At 39.1% G+C, this 19134-nt stretch overlaps 2 protein-coding genes and 1 pseudogene across 8 annotated transcripts in view; 1 reads left to right on the forward strand and 2 right to left on the reverse strand.

The window, feature by feature from the left end:
• Positions 1 to 2662: 2662 nt before the first annotated feature.
• Positions 2663 to 9013, reverse strand: LOC119865587 (protein transport protein sec31-like). The gene is made up of 3 exons (XM_038572977.1): positions 8838 to 9013; positions 8129 to 8742; positions 2663 to 2924 (listed from the first exon to the last, which is right to left on the reverse strand). The coding sequence occupies exons 1-3, from the start codon at positions 9011 to 9013 to the stop codon at positions 2758 to 2760; spliced, it is 957 nt and encodes a 318-aa protein (XP_038428905.1). The 3' UTR covers positions 2663 to 2757.
• LOC608183 lies at positions 4448 to 6074 on the reverse strand (annotated as a pseudogene).
• The window catches only part of TASP1 (taspase 1), a 313757-nt gene continuing 302921 nt past the window's right edge, over positions 8299 to 19134 (forward strand). For 5 of the 7 annotated variants that reach the window (XR_005377556.1, XR_005377557.1, XM_038571594.1 and 2 more), the window contains exons 1-2: positions 8299 to 8428; positions 17943 to 18161. Coding sequence is in view for 4 of the 7 variants with exons in the window: in XM_038571594.1 (XP_038427522.1) it covers positions 18017 to 18161 (145 nt within the window). In the remaining 3 variants the exon portion in view is untranslated. Of the gene's footprint in view, positions 8429 to 8714; positions 8998 to 17942; positions 18162 to 19134 lie in introns of those variants that run through there. The other 2 variants (XM_038571596.1, XM_038571593.1) reach the window with 2 other exon arrangements.

Below are 19134 nucleotides of genomic sequence, written 5' to 3' on the forward strand. Positions count from 1 at the left end.
TTTGGGTTCCCCTGAATATAGACCCTGAGAAGGGAACTCAGGTGCAGGAAGTTTTTTGGGAAGTGGTTGTAGGAAGCATAAGTGAGGATCATGGAGCATAAGGAAGGGTGGCTGGCAGGAAGTGCTAGTGTAAAGATGCTTCATTATTTGCTGCTGTAGGCAACTACGGTTGCCTACAGCCTCTCAGTACCCTGAGAACTCTGCAGAGTTTATAACAATGGCTTTCATAATTGAGCTGAAGGACAGAGGTGGAGGCTTTAAACCTGTTTTTGGCTGAAGGTTGCCCTGGGGAATGTTAATACCCAAACACTGCCTAGAATCATTTCATTGCATTAAGGCTGAGAAAGCTACTATGCATTTGGAAATGGCCTGGGGCCAGAAAGCCAGGGAAGCTCACAGTCCAAGTGGAAGCTACCTGCTCGAGATGAAATCAGAGCCAAAGAGATGTGGTAGGGACACCAGAGGCATCTGCTAACAAAATGTGAGCAACCAGAATAAACCCAGATAACTGTAGAGTAATTCGTGATTAGGATACAGGGATGTCATGACAATGTCCTCGCTACTTTTGTACATCTTTAAACATTTCCATAATAAGTTAAAAAAGTTATAGCTTAATATGTAAATTGTTTTCCTTTAGAGTCATCCTCACACTTAAGAGAAAACATTGCAATAGAAGCTAAATAACCCATTTCTCTTCCAAATACTATTAGGCACATTCTTCCTTGTAAAGATTATAAAGCTGGAAGACGTGATATTAGTTCTAAACAATATAAAATAGTAAGTTAATAATTTCAAACAAATAATTTGCTCTAAATTTGCTGGAATTGCATTGGATTCACAGAAGTAGACAATATAGCACAGGCGGATATTAAAATTATAGGGAGGAGGGATGCCTGGGTGGCTCAGGGATTTAGCGCCTGCCTTCGGCCCCGGGAGTGATCCTGGAGACCCGGGGTTGAGTCCCACATCAGGCTTCCTGCATGCAACCTGCTTCTCCCTCTGCCTGTGTCTCTGCCTCTCTCTCTCTCTCTCTCTCTCTCTGTGTCTCTCGTGAATAAATAAGTTAATCTTTAAAAAAAATTATAGGGAAGAAAAAGACCCTGACTGGTCCTCTTATTTTAAAGAGTTACAAAGTTATACACAAAGCATCCTGGACAATGAGCATCTGCCATCCATGTATGTCCTTTTCCCTCAGTTAGTTTTAAGTTTTGGTTTGGATTTAGAAGAAAGGGAAACAGGGAGATGGAGATTTTTCTTGAAGGAGATTAACTAGTAGAGGCCTTTCTTTTACATTTAACAGTTTATGTGAATTGATTAACTAGGTAACTGTGCATCCTAAATATTTCAAAAGACCCAAGAGCTACTTCACTGAAACAGGTCAGAAATTTGAAAAACTGGCTCTGAAGACAGGTTAGACAAAATTTTGTTACTTTCACTTAAATTGCTAGAGGACTCCAGACTGGTGCCTGGATTGTGTGCCCAAGATCAAGGTGTGCAGAACAGGATTGGGAGTGATTGTCTCTTGTAGCTAAATTCCGGGGACACTGCAGGTAACAGTGTTGTCCAAGAAATGGAAGGGAGCCTATCTCTGAGTTTTAAAATTTATTTATTTATTAATAATTTTTATTTGAGTATAGTTGACACACAATGTTGCATGAGTTTCAGATGTATGACGTAGTAATTTATCTATGCATTTGAAAAATCTAAACATCTTTTCTTCTATTTCTGACTGTTCCATTTAACATTGCTGTGTAAAAAACCACTCCACATTTAATGACATAAAAGAACAACAATCTATTATGCTTCTAGATTCTGTGGGTCAGGAATTCAGGCAGGGCACCCTGAAGATGGTTTATATTTCCTCCCCAAAGCCTGGGCTGAACTTTTTGTTTCAACGTAATAAGGGACCCTATTCTCTGGCTTTCAATGACATCTTCCTTAGTTTCTTCTGTGCCTCTGTTGAAGCCTCCTCAAGGCCTTTTAGATTTCAGACATTCTCCTGTAGGATCCCCTCTCACCTTTGCTGCTTCACAGACTCTCAAAGCCACTGCCACATGTTTTACTTTTATTATGTTATTTTGTTACGGTATTTATCCACTTCTGGGTAACAAAATCTGTTCCAGTTACTTCTGCCATATAATAAATGCATACTTTTATGATTATTATGTAATAAGCTTTCCCTTCCACCCCTAGAAGTCACTGGTAGAAAAATAAAGAAAAACACCTGCCAGGTTATCTACAGTGGGAGAGTGTGAAAGAGCGAGAGGAGAGATGACTAGCTAGTGAGGATAAACAGGCAAACTGGAGGCACTGGAGATGTCTAGAACCACGAGGTGATATTCCCAGCCACTAACAGCTTTCCTTGAGCTCCATGGCATGATGCCCTTAGTATAAGAGCTGGTGAATTGTGGCTCTGTGATCAAGTACTACTAGTAGTGTGAACATAGTGATGTAAAACGAAAGCCAGGGATCCCTGGGTGGCGCAGGAGTTTGGCGCCTGCCTTTAGCCCGGGGCGTGATCCTGGAGACCCAGGATCGAATCCCACGTCGGGCTCCCAGTGCATGGAGCCTGCTTCTCCCTCTGTCTGTGTCTCTGCCCCCGCCCCTCTCTCTGTGTGACTATCATAAATAAAAAAAATAAATAAATAAAACGAAAGCCATTTTATTGTATTATTATGATAAGATTTAGAAAGGGCAAGTGGAGATGGCCTGTTTCTGCTCAGGATGCCTATGCTGGGAAGACTCAAAGGCTGGAAGCTAATCCATGGCTGAGGACTGGAATCTTCTGAAGGCCCATTCAATTACACATCTGGCAGTTGGTGCTGGCTGCAGCTGGGACCTTATCTGGAGTTGTTGGTCACAACATCCATACATGGTTTTCCCATGTGGCTGCTTGATCTTCCCCAGAACATGATAGCTGGGATCTAAGAGCAAACATTGCAAAAGAGAATCACAAAGAAACTGCATTGCTTTTGTGACCTTCCTCAGAAGTCACGTGGCATGGTTTCTACCCTACTCACAAGCTGGCTCAGATTCAAGAGTAGGAACATAGACACATCTCTAGATGGGAGGAGTATCAATGTCTCATCATTCAAAGCAGCATGTGAGGTGGACAATGTTGTGTGCAGCGATTTCAGAAAAAATGATCTTCTGCACTGTCATTTACCAAAAACAGTAAGATAATTTATTACAAATATAGAACATTTTGTGGTTACTGGTGATACATCAAATACTTAACCATAAAAAGCAAATAGCACAGATTTCAGAGGATTAGAGTCCAAGTCTGTGGAGATAAAGACAACTCTATAAACCTGTTATGAGAATCTTAGGCTCAGAACTTGGGCTCCCCAAAGTCAACATCTTTTTTTTCTTCAATAATTCTTCTGGAATTATCTTCTTCTTTCTGCATTGTACCTTTATGAATACATTGGTTCATGCTAAATTTTCTTAGTTTGGCTTATCTGAAAATATTCTCATTATATTCTTGTTCCTGAATGCTTGTTTAGCTGGGTAAACAATTCTAGGTTGACATTTCTTCAGTACTTTGGAAATACTTTTCAGTAATTCAAAAATACTATTTTCATCTTCTAATTTATTTTTCTTTTCTTTTCTTTTCTTTTTTTAAAGATTTTTATTTATTTATTCATGAGAGATACACAGAGAGAGAGGCAGAGACACAGGCCAAGGGAGAAGCAGGTTCCCTGCAAGGAGCCTGATGCCGGACTCAATCCCAGATCCTAGATCCCAGGATCATGCCCTGAGCCAAAGGCAGACCTTAACTGCTGAGCCACCCAGGCATCCCCATCTTCTACATTCTTTTTTTTTTTTTTTTCCTGGTTTAATAAGGACTTGTTTATTTGAGAAAAAAGGGTCCCAAACATCAGGCTGTTCACAAAAATAACCCACAGTATCAACTTTAGAAAACAAATCTTAAGACTATTAGACTAATTATTTTTCTAGAGGATGCATTTGATCTGCCAACTCTCATTCACAAAAATACATTGTTACATTTGTGTTAAACAGCCCTACATAGCATTCTTTTTTTTTTTTTTCCTATATAGCATTCTTATGTGGGGTGTAACACACATACCTCTAACTCAAAGCTGCTCTCAGGTGCTACTCAACTAATGCAATTGCCTTTGCAGTTAGGGAAGCAACTACTGAGCTCATGTATGAATGGAAAGAACTGTACTCCCTGCATAACAAGAGATTATTTTGGAGACAGTTGATAAAAACCACACATCCCTTTTATTGTTAAGTCATAAAGAAGTATCAAAATTAAAAGCAAAAATTAGGGAACCCTGGGTGGCGCAGTGGGTTGGTGCCTGCCTTTGGCCCCCCAGGGCGCAATCCTGGAGACCCGGGATCGAATCCCATGTTGGGCTCCCGGTGCATGGAGCCTGCTTCTCCTTCTGCCTATGTCTCTGCCTCTCTCTCTCTGTGACTATCATAAATAAATAAAAAATAAATAAAAGCAAAAATTACAGGGTAAGACTTAACATAAGTACTAGGAGCATCAAAGGAAGTGAAAATGGGACTAGGCACAGGGCAATATGAATTAATAAACATGGGAAGGATAAGGATGGGGAGAACAGTGAGCATGTGCTGAAGAAGATACTAGGGGAGAGGATCTGGTGAAAATTTTGATCTTAGACAAGCGCCCAGGTAAAGAAATAATGGGACAAGATTTCTAAACCCTACTACGTGCTTAAGAGTCATCCTCGCCATTGGCGATGTCTCTGTCATCCTCTCCTTCCTCAGCCTCTTTTTCATCATTCTTGACCAACTCCAGCTGGTCATACCCCCGATCTTCATTATCATCACCATCCAGTAGGTCCCCCTCCTCAGCAGAGTCATCTGCACCCCCCCCTCAGACTCCATCTTCACATTAGTCTCATCTTTCTTCAGGGAGCTGCTGTTCTGCTCCTCTTCTGACTTATCATTCTTCATCTCTACTCCTTGTTTGCTCCGTTCTTTCTCAGTTTTTTTCCAGGCTTTCCAGTAAAGAATCCACTTTTTGTTTTATCTAGGTCAACTCCTTCTTAATGGTCTGAAGGTCATCTCCTTTCAACTTTCCTTACTTGGAAGAAGATCCTTGCTGTCCACTCTTAGAATTGAAACCACGTTTGTCCCTTCCTGAGGTGTTTCCTGATACACGCTGGTATTTTGAGGGAACCACAGCACAAGCAATTGGAGGAGGAGGAGGAGGAACACATGCTGGGAAACTGTACATCCTGTTATAATAATCTTGTTGAAAGTCATAGTCCAAATCAAAAGAGGAGCTGAGTAGAGGGGATGGAGAAGGGTGTTCTGGTACTGACCTGTACATCTCCACTACAGATCGTTTCACACCTGCTTTTCCTTGGTTTACTTTTGACTCTGCAGCCAGATTAATATCTAAAACCTGGCCAGCAATCATTCTGCCATCCTTTCCTGCCACAGCAGCCTGGGCATTTCTCTCATTAACATACTGAATGAAGGCAAAGCCTTTATGAACAGAGCAACCCACAATTTTGCCATATTTTGAGAAGATTGCCTCCACATAAGATTTCTTGACCACAAGAGTATTGAGATTCCCAATGAATACACGGGAGTTCATGGAGCTAGGATCTGTCTTGTTGGTAACATTGCTGGCCATTGTCTTTGATGGTAAGGTTCCTCATGAAGCTGAAAATGTAGCTGTAGATCAAAAAAATCTCACTCAAAGCAAAGCTCCATTAACTTACATATTTCAAGTGATTTGTAACCAGGAGGGGGGAGGGAGAAGGGATTTGATTCTGAATCTCCCACTCCTGGGTTCTACATGGAGAAGCCAACTGCTGCTCGAGGTCCACAACGCGGCCCCGACCACTCAGCCTTTGTCTCTTGACAAAATCCATCTTCTATTTTCATTTGTTAAACTGAGACATCTCCTTTCATTTCTTTGTAGGCATTTTGTCTCTGATTGCTTTTAAGACATTTTTGTCTTTGATCTTTTGAAATTTCAGTATGTGTCTAGGTTTGGATTTCTTCCAGAGTTTTTGTTTTTCATCAATTCTGGAAAATTCATATCTATTATCTTTTAAAATGCTGTCTTTCCCTTGTTCATTTCATTTTTTTAATGTTCCTGGAATTCTAATGTTATATATTTTAGACGTTCTATCCCTACCATTGTATCTTCTATAGCTATTACATTCTCATCCATCTCTGTCTCTCTGATTCTAATTCTGGGTAATTTCTTCATATCCACCTTCTAATTTGCTTAATTTGTTTTTGCAAGTTGTGTCTAAGTAATGTTTAACCCATGTACTGTTTTTTTTTTTTTTTTTTAATGAGCAATTTTGTACTTGTAGACCTTTTATTTATTTTTTTCAATTCTATCAGAAAATTTTTTGGTATTTTCTTAATCTTTGCTTGATTTTCTACTCCATCACTTATTTTTTTTTCTATCCCTTATTTTTAAAAACATTTGAGGAATATTTACTTTATATTCTTTATCTGATGACTTCAAAACCAGAAGCCAATGAGATCAAAACCCACTGTGTCCTGTTTCTGTTCTTACTAAAGGTTGCTTGCATGTTTGTTTCTCATCTTATGGGCTTAAAAACCCAAACATTATTAGGCTTCTATTATATGTAAATGCTTTCAGTAGCGATGAGCTTCAGCACTGGCATCCTACTCTGGATTCTCGAGACATTGATTTTTGGTCTCTGGGAATTTCTTTTAGCTGAGCACAAGGATACTTGCTGTGTTTTATCCAGCATTTTTAAGTGTTCTGTACTTATTGATATAAATAAAATAAAAATGATTTCACCCCTAACTCAATCCAATCTTATTTCCATTAATAGCTTCACTTATATTCTGACACATAACCTTTTAACCATCTTCCACATACACTATGTATGTATATGTAAATATACAGAAAATAAGTAAGTACACAGATATGCATAAAAATGGGATGTAAAATATTATTTTGGATTTTTAAAAAGTCATATGTCTTGGATAGTTTTGCATCTGAGTACTTAAAAAATGGTTGCATCATCAGTTTGCATTTTTATAATATATTAACTAGTCCATATATATATATATTTAAAGATTTTATTTATTCATTCATGAGAGACACAGAGAGGCAGAGACACAGGCAGAGGGAGGAGAAGCAGGCTCTGTGCAAGGAGCCCGATGAGGGACTTGATCTTGGGAATTCAGGATTATGCCCTGAGCCAAAGGCAGATGCTCAATTGCTTAACTAGTCCATATTGATAGAAATTCAAGTTTCCATTTTTTTCTCCTACATGAGCTATGCTGTAAAAAAACCTCCTTGGGCAGTGCCAACCACATAGAAATTATTTGATAAACATTTTTTGCATGAATATATAAATATAAATATAAATATAAATAAATATATATATCGTTGTGCACATGTGGAACATATGGAAATATTATAAGTAGATTCTAAAAGTGCATCTTCTGGGTCAAAGGGTAAATACATTTAGAATTGTGGTAGGTGACCATCAAATTGCCCCCTCCCCCCATTTGTGCAAATCTTTATTCCACCAACAATGAACAAGAGTGATTGTTTTCTCAATCCTCACCAACAGGATATAGTATCAGTTTTAACATTTTATATAATCAGATAGAAGAGGACTGCTATTTTTATCCGCGATTAAAATAATCCCCCCCCCCCCCCCCCCCCCAGCGAGGTGGAACATCTTTTTATAATTGTACTTCTAGGAAGGGCGGAAGGGCCCAGGTCATGTTAAGCTTCTTGTCTGGGGACCATACTTAGAGCTACTACTTTACTTCTTTCAATCTCTCCTTTCTGAAACACGTCTAAAGGTGTGTTTTTTTTTTTTGTTGTTGTTGTTTGTTAAAGGACTCATGTTAATAGTTACAAAGAAACATTAAAGGGATTACATTGTTACTGGGTCTTGATTTTAGACGCTAGATGGTAAAAGACCACCCACACTTTCATGCTCCCCAGGGCAGATCTGGCCCCACCTTCCACCTGGAATCCGCGCAGAATTCTAGTTTTCCCTACTGCATGCGGTGCTGCAGGGACTGAATAAAATTAAGCTCTGAATAAAATTAAGCTCTCAATAAATCAGGGCTATTGTAATTTCATTTTGTATCACATCGCGGGTCTGCCCACCACTGGGATCCGCGGAGTCCCCGGAGACCGGATCACTAAGAGCCTGGGCGAGCGGCGACTGGCAACGGCGCCTGCGCAGCTCAGGGGGGCGCCTCCAGGTGAAGTCCTCGCGTAACTTCTGCCGGCAGGTGAAACGCTCGCAAGCAGCGGGCGGAGTCAGAGCCCCTCGTGGGCGTATGCTTCCGGCCACGTGGCTACGCGCACGCCCAATGGGAAAGCTTGACGTCAGCCCCCGCTTCCTCACCCTGGCAACGGGCGGGTGACTACTTCCGGTGCTGTGAGGGCTCGGGGCTGAGGCGGGTGAGTGTCCCTCTTTCTCACGCTGTCCGCGCCGCTGCCGCCGCTGCGGCGCTGTGTCTGTCCAGGCCGGTCCGCTCGCGGGGACGTCCTCCGCGGGGCCGGGAGGGGGCGGCGCACACGATGCCCACTGCCTGGGGCGGTGCTGAAGGAGCGGGTCCGGGACGACCGTCGTCCCCTCGGTCGCGCGTGGCGCCGTGCCGGCCGCCGTCTCGTCCGCGGCTCCTGCTCCCGGGAAGGGACTGCCTGTGCGCGGGCCGTCCTCGCTGCCCCTCACCCAGTGCAGTGGCGCGCCGCGGGCTTCTCCACGGCGGAGGCTCGCGGAGACCGAGGGGGTGCGCCCTAGCCCTGCGTGCCTCGGGGCCGCCGCGGCCGCGTGGTGTTAGAGCGGCCTGGTTAGAGTCTCCCCGACGTTAGCAGGCGGAGGCGGAAAGGACCGAGAAGATGGAGCGGGAGCGGCCGGAGAGGAGGGTGGAAAACAGGAGCTGGACGTGCCCTGGGAATAGAGGGCACCGTGTTTCCGGGAGGAGGGAGTAGCTTGACTCGCCTCTGCAGGGGAGGGGAAATAAAAGGTATTTTCTGGACCATGTGACCGAGATCGTTTAATACTAAGCTACTCGGGGGTTTGATAATTTCCGTTTTTGCTTGTTTTAAGTAAAGCTCACGCCCCCCCACCCGCACCATTTATAAAAAGCAGCGCATGCTTTTTAAAGAATATCTGGAAAATGCAGGAATAATTAATAGAGGTCACCCATAGTTTCACCAACCCAGCATTTTGATCCCTAATTTTTTTTTATAGTACATTCTTAACCTATTTATGAGCATAGCGTGTGTGTAGAAATACGATTGTAACCAAAAAGTATACTTTTTGTACATTCCACCCATTGCACAGGTCGATCTTTTTTATTTATTTATTTATTTATTCATTCATTCATTCATTCATTCATAGACACAGAGAGAGAGAGAGGCAGAGACACAGGCAGAGCGAGAAGCCGTCTCCACGCAGGGAGCCGGATGCGGGACTCGATCCCGGGTCTCCAGGTTCACACCCCCGGCCGCAGGCGGCGCCAATCGGCTGCACCACCAGGGCTGCCTGGTCCATCTTTTTTTTAAAGATGTAATTCACATACTATAAAAAAACCACGCTTTTAAATTGTAACTTTCAATAGTTTTTACTATATTCATAAATGTATCTAATTCCAGACCGTTTTCATCATCTCCGAAAGAAACTACCCACTACAGTCGTTTCCCATTTGATCTCCCAGTCCCTGGCAACCACTAATTTGATCCTTCCTTCCCCCCTACCCCAGTCCCTAGCAGCCACTTCTGTGTCTGTAGATTTTCCTATTCTGGACATTTCACACAAATGGAATTATATAATATGTGGCCTTTGTGTGTGCCTTCTCTTATTTAGCATAATGTTTCCAAGGCTCATCCCTGTTGAATTTTGTATCAGTACTTCATTCCTTTTTATGGCTGAATAATATTCCATTATATGAATATGCCACATTTTGTTTATCCATTATCAGTTAATGGACATTTCTTTTCTGTTTTTGACTATTATGAATAATTCTGCAAACATCCATGTACAGGTGTTTGTGTGCATATATATTTTCATTTCTCTTGGATTATATGGGGGAGTGGAATTGCTGGGTCATATGGTAACTGTTCAGCGTTTTTTTTTTTTTTTTTTTTTTAAGATTCTATTTATTTGAGAGAGAGGGAGCGCATGAGTAGGGGAGGAGGGACTGAGGCAGAGGGAGAAGCAGGTAGAGCAGGGAGCCCAATGCAGGGCTTGATCCCAGGACCCCGGGATCATGACTTGAGCCAAAGGCAGACCATCAACCAACTGAACCACCTGGGGGCCCCTCTGTTTAGCTTTTTAAGGAACTGCCAGATATTTTGAAAGTGGCCTGTACTAGCAGGATGTGAGGATTCTGATTTCTCCATATCCTTTTAACACTTAAATGATCTGTTTTTTGAATTATAGCTATGCTGTTGGTTATGAAATGGTACCTCACTGTAGTTTTGATTTCTATTTCCCTGATGGCTAGTAATGTTGAGCATCTTTCAGCCCTTTGTGTATCTTTGGAGAAATGTCAATCCAATTCCTTTGCTCATTTTTATATTGAATTTTAAAAACCTTTGATGTTGTTTGAGTCCCTTATCAGATATGCAATTTGCAGTGTTTTTTTTCCATTTTCTCTCATTTTGTGTGTGTGTGTGTGTGTGTGTGTGTTTAACTTTTTTGAATAGTGCCTTTTGAAGTACAAACATTTAAACTTTTGGTGAGTTCTGATTTATCTATATTTTCTTTGATTGGTTGTGCACAGTGTCATATCTAAAACCACGGCCAAATCCAAAATTATGAAGATTTACCACTATGTCTTTTCCTAAGAGTTTTACAGTTTTGTCTCTTACGTTTAGTTCTTGATCTATGTGGAATAGGTAGATAGGAATAAGTAGGAATCCAAGTTGATTCTTTTGCATATGCCTCTCTGATTTTTTGAGCACCATTTTTTTGAAAAGACTATCCTTTCTCTATTTAAGTTCTTTTTAAGGGGAGCAGAGGGAGAGGGAAAGAGGGAATCTTAAGCAGGCTCCACACCCAGCATGCAGCCCTACATGGGCTCATGACCTGAGCCGAAATCAAGAGTTGGATGTTTAACCCACTGAGCCACCCTGGCACCCCTATCCTTTCCCTATTTAATGGTGTTGGCACCCTTGTTGAAAGCCAATTGACCATAAATAATATAGGTTATCATTTCTTTTAACCATTTCTCTATGTTGGACATTTAGATCACTCCCAGATTTTTGTTTTTCTAAATTATCCTGTGTTAAACACAGCGTAACAGGCGTAAAACCCTTTCTCCTTTTGAAGTTATTTTGGTAGAAAGTGTTCTCAGAAGTGAAATTACTGGGTCAAAGATGAAAGAAGTGTGTTTTAGAGCTCATTGAATGAGGCATTAAACCTTCAATGTCATGATGTTAAGAGTGACAGAATGCTTTATTCATCAGTTTCTATAGCTTAAGGGCTGGATTTCTGTAGAAGTCTTTTGCTATAAGATGGATAGATTCTCTGACTTACTATTCTTTTGACTGCTTCTAGGAGACTAAGTCAGTCTAGAGTGAAAAACCAACACCAGAGGCCAACAGGACATGTAGTAGTTTTCTAAATGGTGTAAAGAAAAAAAAAATGTCATCACCATGCAGGAGGAAAATAAAAGTCTTTGAGAGAACTAGAGTCAAGATTTAGACTTTAAATCAATGCCGTGAAAGTCCCTGGAGCAAAAATGATGTTTTATTCTGAGTTTCTCTTCTGATCTTGATAATTGGGTTAATTTACATTCATCTTAGTCTCAGAGATAACTTAAATGCATGTTTAGTAGATAGTACCTGGTGAAAAAAAAATCAAATGCAGAAGGCTATTAGGAGAAAATCAAGTTTCCTTTTCATTTTGCCCTTCACTCTCCCAGTTCTCCTTAGAGGTATCCATGGTACTATTGTTACTTGTGTTTGTAAAGACTAGTTCATACATAAAGTATCTCTGGAAAGATAGTATATGCAAAATTATACATTTTAAGGCTCTTGATGCTGACAAATTCCTTTTCAAAATGGTTATTTACATCAGTTTATGGTGGCAGTACAGTGCTTGTTAGGAAGACTATTTTTGTTTATTTGAATATTCATTTCTTAATATTGGATATCTAGTTTATATTTCCTCTTTTGTATATTGTCTGCTCATGTCTTTTGGCATGCTGTTCGTTTTGATTGGAGTTGTCCTTTATGAAATTTATTTTGGCAGTCTTTTTGTAGTTGTTTTACAATAGTCTGGATTTGGGAAGAAAAGTTAGGCTGCTTTTTGTAACATATATACTCAGAGGTATGTGAGCTGAACAAGGGTCAAGAAGTAGGGAAAAGGAAGTTAAATGCTTGAGGGAGAAATGTACAGGATTTAGAAAGTGGGTGCAGTCCAAGATGACTTCAAGGTGAATTAGAAAAAGAGCAGTCCTATTAAGAAAAATACAGAGTGATATGGAAAGATGAGTTTATTTTGGGGAGGTTAAGAGTGAAGAGGATTCAGGTTGAGCTATCCAGGAGACTTGTGACTAGAGCTCAAGAGTAGAAGATAAAGAATTACAAATAATTTGATTTACTGAGAGAGGATTGTTTTGAAAGGTTGGCAGTGGATGAAATTGCTGAAGGAGACATTTGAGAATAGGTCTGTGAACAGGGAGTCTTACGAGGACAAAATTGGGAAGGGTCAGCGGGGTCATGAAGAGCTAGGATGGTAGATTGGCATGTTTGCCAAGAAGAACAGAGGATCTAGAGAACAAACGTTGCAAGCAACAGAGTAAGAAAAGGCCATTAGGTTTGGTAACTTGGAAAAGATGCAATTTATGGGAAGCATGAAATTTGTTTTGTTCTGAAACAACTTTATTAAGATATGATTCATTTATCATATAATTTATCCACTTAAAGTGTACAACTCAGAGGTATTTATTATATTCAGGATTGTACAACCATCACCATAATCAATTTTAGGACATTTTTATTGCCACCAAAAGAAAGCTTGCCCCCATTAGCAGTCACTCTCCAATGCCCCTTTGGCTTCACAGCCCAAGGCAACAATTAATCTACTTTAGATTTGCCTACTCTGGACATTGCACATAAACGGAAACATACACTATGTGGCCTTTTGTCTTTGACTTCTTTCATTGTTTTCAGAATTTTTTTTTTTTTTTTTTTTTTTTTTTAAAGATTTTATTTATTTATTCATGATAGTCACAGAGAGAGAGAGAGAGGCAGAGACACAGGCAGAGGGAGAAGCAGGCTCCATGCACCGGGAGCCCGATGTGGGATTCGATCCCGGGTCTCCAGGATCGCGCCCTGGGCCAAAGGCAGGCGCCAAACTGCTGCGCCACCCAGGGATCCCTTGTTTTCAGAATTCATGCCATAGTATATATCTGTACTTATTATTTTTTTTATGGCTAGTTAATGTTCCATTGTATGAATGTACCACATTTTGTTTAACCATTTTTAGTTCATGGACATTTGAGTTATTACTTTTTGACTGTTATGAATAATTCTGCTATAAACATCTATGTACAGTTTTTTGTGTGGACATATTTTCAGTTCTCTTGGGTATATATCTATGAGTGAAATTATTGGGTTATATGCTAACCGTGTGTTTAATTTTTGACGCAACTATTGCAGAGGATGGACAAGTTGCTAGTGTTTTTTTTTTTTTTTTTAGAAACAATTAAATGAATTTTAATATCATCACTAGTGGGAAATTATAAAATGTCCCTTTTCAAGCATATTACTCAGAAATAAAGGCATAAAAAATGAGCTATACAATTGTTTTCTGTTGTGTAAAACTGTAACATGCTTATACATTTCCTTTTGTTGGAAACCTTGTGTGTTGAATGTCACCTCAAAGCTTAGCTGGAATGTTAGAGTTTTTTCTTATAGATCAGTATATTGATGTAAGTATACTTCATCAATTTCAAATAATGATTTGTAATAATGAGTACAGATGTGATAAAAAATAATCCCAGGGATATTTGATGTTAATCTACAGTAATGACTTATTTTTTACTCATTAGTCTAAACTAGAGATCAAATACTATTGATTTTTTTTTTTTTTAATTTGGATTACCTGTAGTTCATGTGGCCTCAAAAGTTCAAGATCCAGAAAAACAAAAACAGAAAAAACAACAACAGACAAACAAAAACTTTTAGGTCAGTATTGTTGATTGGCCATGTTTTTAGTCTGTTCCTGACCTAGGTGGGGTGAGTGTTGAGAACAGTCAGCATGTGGTATTTTAAAAATTATTTTTATTTTAATTTTTTTTAAGATTTATTTATTTTATTGGAGAGAGAGAGAGAGAGAGCGAGATAGTGAGAGACAGTGTGAGTGGAGAGGAGAGGGAGAGGCAGGCTACCTGGTGAACAGGGAGCCCAAGTTGGGGCTTGATTCCAGGACCCTGGGATCATGAGTGAAGGCAGATGCTTAACAGGCTAAGCCACTTGGGTAGCCCCTTACAGAAGTTTTTTTATTTTATTTTATTTTATTTTATTTTATTTTATTTTATTTTATTTTATTATTTTATTTATTTTCTTATATTATTATCATTATTAATTATTAATTATTATTTTTTTTTACAGAAGTTTTTAAGTGGGATATCATAGGCTTGCTTTATTGGAACTTGGATTTAGCTAGTCACTTCAGGCTTCCATAAATAAATAAGTGAATAAAAAAAGTTTTGGGGGAGAGTATTATTTTTTTTCAATATTGAAAGGTATAAACTATGAACAATAAAATTTCCATCCTATTTTTGTCTGTCACTCATTCAAATCTTCTTTGGGTGACTACTATTATACTATTTTTTGGGCATATTCTTCTAGATTTATACTTTGCATATATATTTAGCTGTATTTTTTCTTCCCCTTCCTCAAAATATGGTAATTGCATGTATTTCTATACTGTGCCTTTTTTACTACCAAAAATACCTGTAAGATTAGTCAATATGTATTTGTATATCAGGAATATTCTCATTTTTTCCAACGGCTGCTTTTAATTAACTACTTAAATCAAGACATTGTTGGTTCATATCTTTACTATTACAAATAATCCTTCAGTGTGCATTTGTAATTTTGATTGATTTTACTAGATTGCCCTTGTTGAGTTTTGTCATCTTATGCTACTACTAGCAGTGTATAATTACTCCTGTTTCTCAGTAGCCTCAAAATGTGATATTTTGATGTAGGTCAACCCACACTAAAAAATGGCATTTGGGTGTAGTTTTATTTTGTATCTTTCTTTTGAGTGAGGTTTAGCATCTTTTGATCTGTTTAAACTATTATATGACTTTTCTGTTAACTGGGATTTGCCGCTTACCCTTTGTCATCTCGTTTTTAGTCATTTGTTGGAACTCTTTATTTATTAGGCCAGACCTTTAATGGGTTTAGAGTTAAATGGAAACGGATGTTGGAAAAGAAGTTGCTTCATTTCTAATTGAAATCAAAACATTCTGGTAACTATTGGGAGTTGGAAGCCAGAGTCGTACATTGCATAGCCTATTTAAGTTTCTTTTCCAGTCCCGTGGAACTTTGGGAGCCAACATTTTTGGAGGAGTTTATGGAGATGACGTGATTTACTAAATAAATATATTTCAGATAGTCTCTGAGGGATGGTACATTGCTCAAGAAATAGCACATTTATCCTCCACATTTTATTTTTTTTCAGACAAGCCTAAGAAGCAGTGTTTAAAATCTCTCATATACATTAACATGCCTATTACATCAACCTTATTCATTATAAAATATAGATGTTTCAGTTTATTTATGAAAAAATGTATCTTTTTTTCTTTTTTAAAGATTTTAATTATTTATTCATTAGAGACACACAGAGAGAGGCAGAGATGCAGGCAGAGGGAGAAGCAGGCTCCATGCAAGAAACCCCATGCGGGACTTGATCCCGGGACTCTGGGATCATGCCCTGAGCCAAAGGCAGAAACTCAACTGCTGAGCCACCCAGTCATCCCTTAAAAAATTTATCCGATAACAGTGAGTCAGAGTAGCTTTAAGTTTAATAACCCATATTGCCTGGATGTGTTTTCATTTTTTTTTTTAAAGATTTTATTTATTTATTCATGGGAGAGACACAGAGAGAGGCAGAGGCAGCAGAGAGAGAAGCAGGCTTCCCACAGGGAGCCTGATGCAGGCGTCAATCCCAGGACCCTGGAATCACGACCTGAGCCAAAGACAGATGCTCAACCACTGAGTCACCCAGGTGCCCCAGATGTGTTTTCATTTGAACTGAAACTTAATTTTCCAAGGATTGAGTTTTTACTTAACCTATGTCTGTAGTACTAGTGGGCCCAAGCTCATTTCATAGCAGGGTCAGACATGATGGCATGTATAGGCTGGAAGATGAATTGCTAATCACTTAAATTCTGCTTCATCAAGTGATGCATGAATAAATAGTAGTTAAAGTCAAATAACCAAAGAGAAATAACCAAACAACCAAAGTCAAATAAAGGTAACTGGGGCAGATCCTTGTGAAGTCATTAGAAGATCCATTCTTAAACAGCTGCCACCACAAAATAAAAACATATGCAGGCATTTTCATTCACTTTTATTTAATCAACATCAGCACCCCCCCTTTTTTTTTTTAAAGATTTTATTTATTTATTCATGAGATATACAGAGAGAGAGAGAGGCAGAGACACAGGCAGAGGGAGAAGCAGGCTCCGTGCAGGGAGCCCGACATGGGACTTGATCCTGGGTCTCTGGGATCACACCCTGGGCCGAAGGCGGCGCTAAACTGCTAAGCCACCGGGGCTGCCCAGCACTCTTTTGTAATCAAACTTTCTTCCTGTATTTATGTGTTAACATTTTAATATTTAATAGCATATATATATTTTGATTTAAAACTGTTTAGCCTTTAGATGAAATGTTATATAAAAAAGATTCAATGGAGTTTTTTAAACCAAGAATTAGAAGTTAAAATGCCATAAGGCAGTGCTTCTCAGGCCATCTCTGGTATAAAGGTCCAACTTTAAGAACTTTTCAATTGACTGTTGACTGTTTCTTATATAAAATGCAAAAGAACCAAAGCCAAAACCCAAAAAAACAAACCCCAAACAAAACTGAAACATGGAACTGCGAATGAAAGATATCAAATAAAAGCTGAATTTTATTATATTTAATAGATAAAATCAAATATAATTATAAGCAAATAGAAAAATCATAAAAAGTGTACACATTGTTGAAAATGCATATATAAACCAATTAATATATTAACAAAATAATAATCTGTTGCAGACTGGTAACAAACCCTGGTCTGAAGACCATACCTAGGGTAAACACTACTTTTTTTAGGCAGCTAAGTCATTTTTTACGTTACTATTTATGTATTATATTGGCAAAGAAAGACTTATGCCCCTCCCTATTTCTGTTTAGAATAAGGCACAAATTTTACCTAACTGTGAATCTAGGTGTCTTCTTGTGGTAATCATTTTACAGTATGTGTATGTGTCAAATCTGTTTTGTACACCTTAAACTTACACAATGTTATATGTTAGTCTAGAACAATAAGGCTGGGGAAAAAAGTAAGCTGCAATCTAGGCTTTATGTCAAGGTTTTGTGGTGTTTCCAGCATCACCTGTGATTCTAGAGTGTCCCAGAGATTATTAGCATTTGGATTGAAGGGAGTAGAAGGTGATCTCTAAATTATATTAAGGTTTTCTTCAATGTAAATACAATGAAAGATAAAATATCCTTGGACTCAGTATGAAGTCTTTTTACAACAGTTCTTTTATTTATATGATTTTAAGCAAGTATTGTCTGTGGACATAGATTTAAATTCTAACCTTTTCATATTCTTTGTATTACCCAGTTAAATGACTTTAAAATTAGATTTTTGGAAAGTTATCTTTGCACAAATTTGTATAAGTTATGTGTGTGTTAGTGAAAGAAATGTATACCATCTTTGCCTGTTTTTCTTTAGGGTAATTCCTCTCCTGCAGTTACTTTTGGATGGAAGTATGCACTTTTCCCAATAGAAGATGATAATCTCGGAGAATGACCATGGAGAAGGGGATGAGTTCTGGAGAAGGGCTGCCTTCCAGATCATCTCAGGTTTCGGCTGTTAAAATAACAGTCAAAGAGTTGGAAACAAAGCAGTCCCATAAGGAGAAGCGAGGAGGCTTTGTGTTGGTACATGCAGGTGAGCTCTAAGTGGGCAGTCAGAAGATGAAAATAATGTTGATTTTTTTTCTTGCTTTGAAGTACCGTGAGAATTGAATTTCACATCTAGAAGAGGCAAACTGCCAGAAAGGAGTTGGAACTAAAGAGACTGACTTCAATATAGGTCTCTTGGACTTCATACTTGGAAGATGTTATAAGGACAGCTCTTCCTATATCTTCACTGCCCTATCCCATTTTTTACTTTTATCCCTTATATTAGGTATAATTAAGTAGTGTTAAAATCAGAAAAAATAATTTCTTAAATTCTGGTTTGTGTTTTTAAAAATAATGCTGCTGAAAAATTTTATTGACTATGGCTATTTTATTTATTTTTTAAAAATTTCATTTATTTTGAGAGAGAGCACATGCGGGTGGGAAAAGCAGAGGGGGAGGGAGAGGAAGAGATAGAATCTCAAGTGGACTCCATGCTGTGCATGGAGCCCAATGAGGGGCTTGATCCGACGACTCCAAGCTCATGACCATAGCTGGACACTTAACTGACTGAGCCACTCACGCGCCCCAACTGTGGTCATTTTCGAGTCGAATTACACGGTAATGGAGCTGGATTGCCTTCTTAATGTTATAAGTGAGGAAGAGAGAGTCAGCAGTGTCAACCTCACGGCTAGTCTGTACTGGAGCCAGGGTGAGATACCATTAAGTGGGCTTTTAGTTCCAGTGTAGTGCTTTTGGCAACAGATCACCCTGTAATCTCTACTTCAGAGGACGTGGAAGACAGACACAGTGATGTTTAACCCTTGGGTCCCGGATCATTGAAGAGTTTGGGTTTCAGAGGAGTACAGCTCTGCTCAGGTCTGCCCAGCAGGCTTTTTTTAAAAAAAGATTTATTTATCTATCTATCTGTCTATTCGTTTATTTATTTATTCATGAGAGACACACAAAGAGGCAGAGACATAGGCAGAGGGAGAAGCAGGCTCCCTGTGGGGAGCCCGAAG

This window comes from Canis lupus, chromosome 24 (genome assembly GCF_011100685.1).
Source record: "Canis lupus familiaris isolate Mischka breed German Shepherd chromosome 24, alternate assembly UU_Cfam_GSD_1.0, whole genome shotgun sequence".
Lineage (NCBI taxonomy): Eukaryota > Metazoa > Chordata > Mammalia > Carnivora > Canidae > Canis > Canis lupus.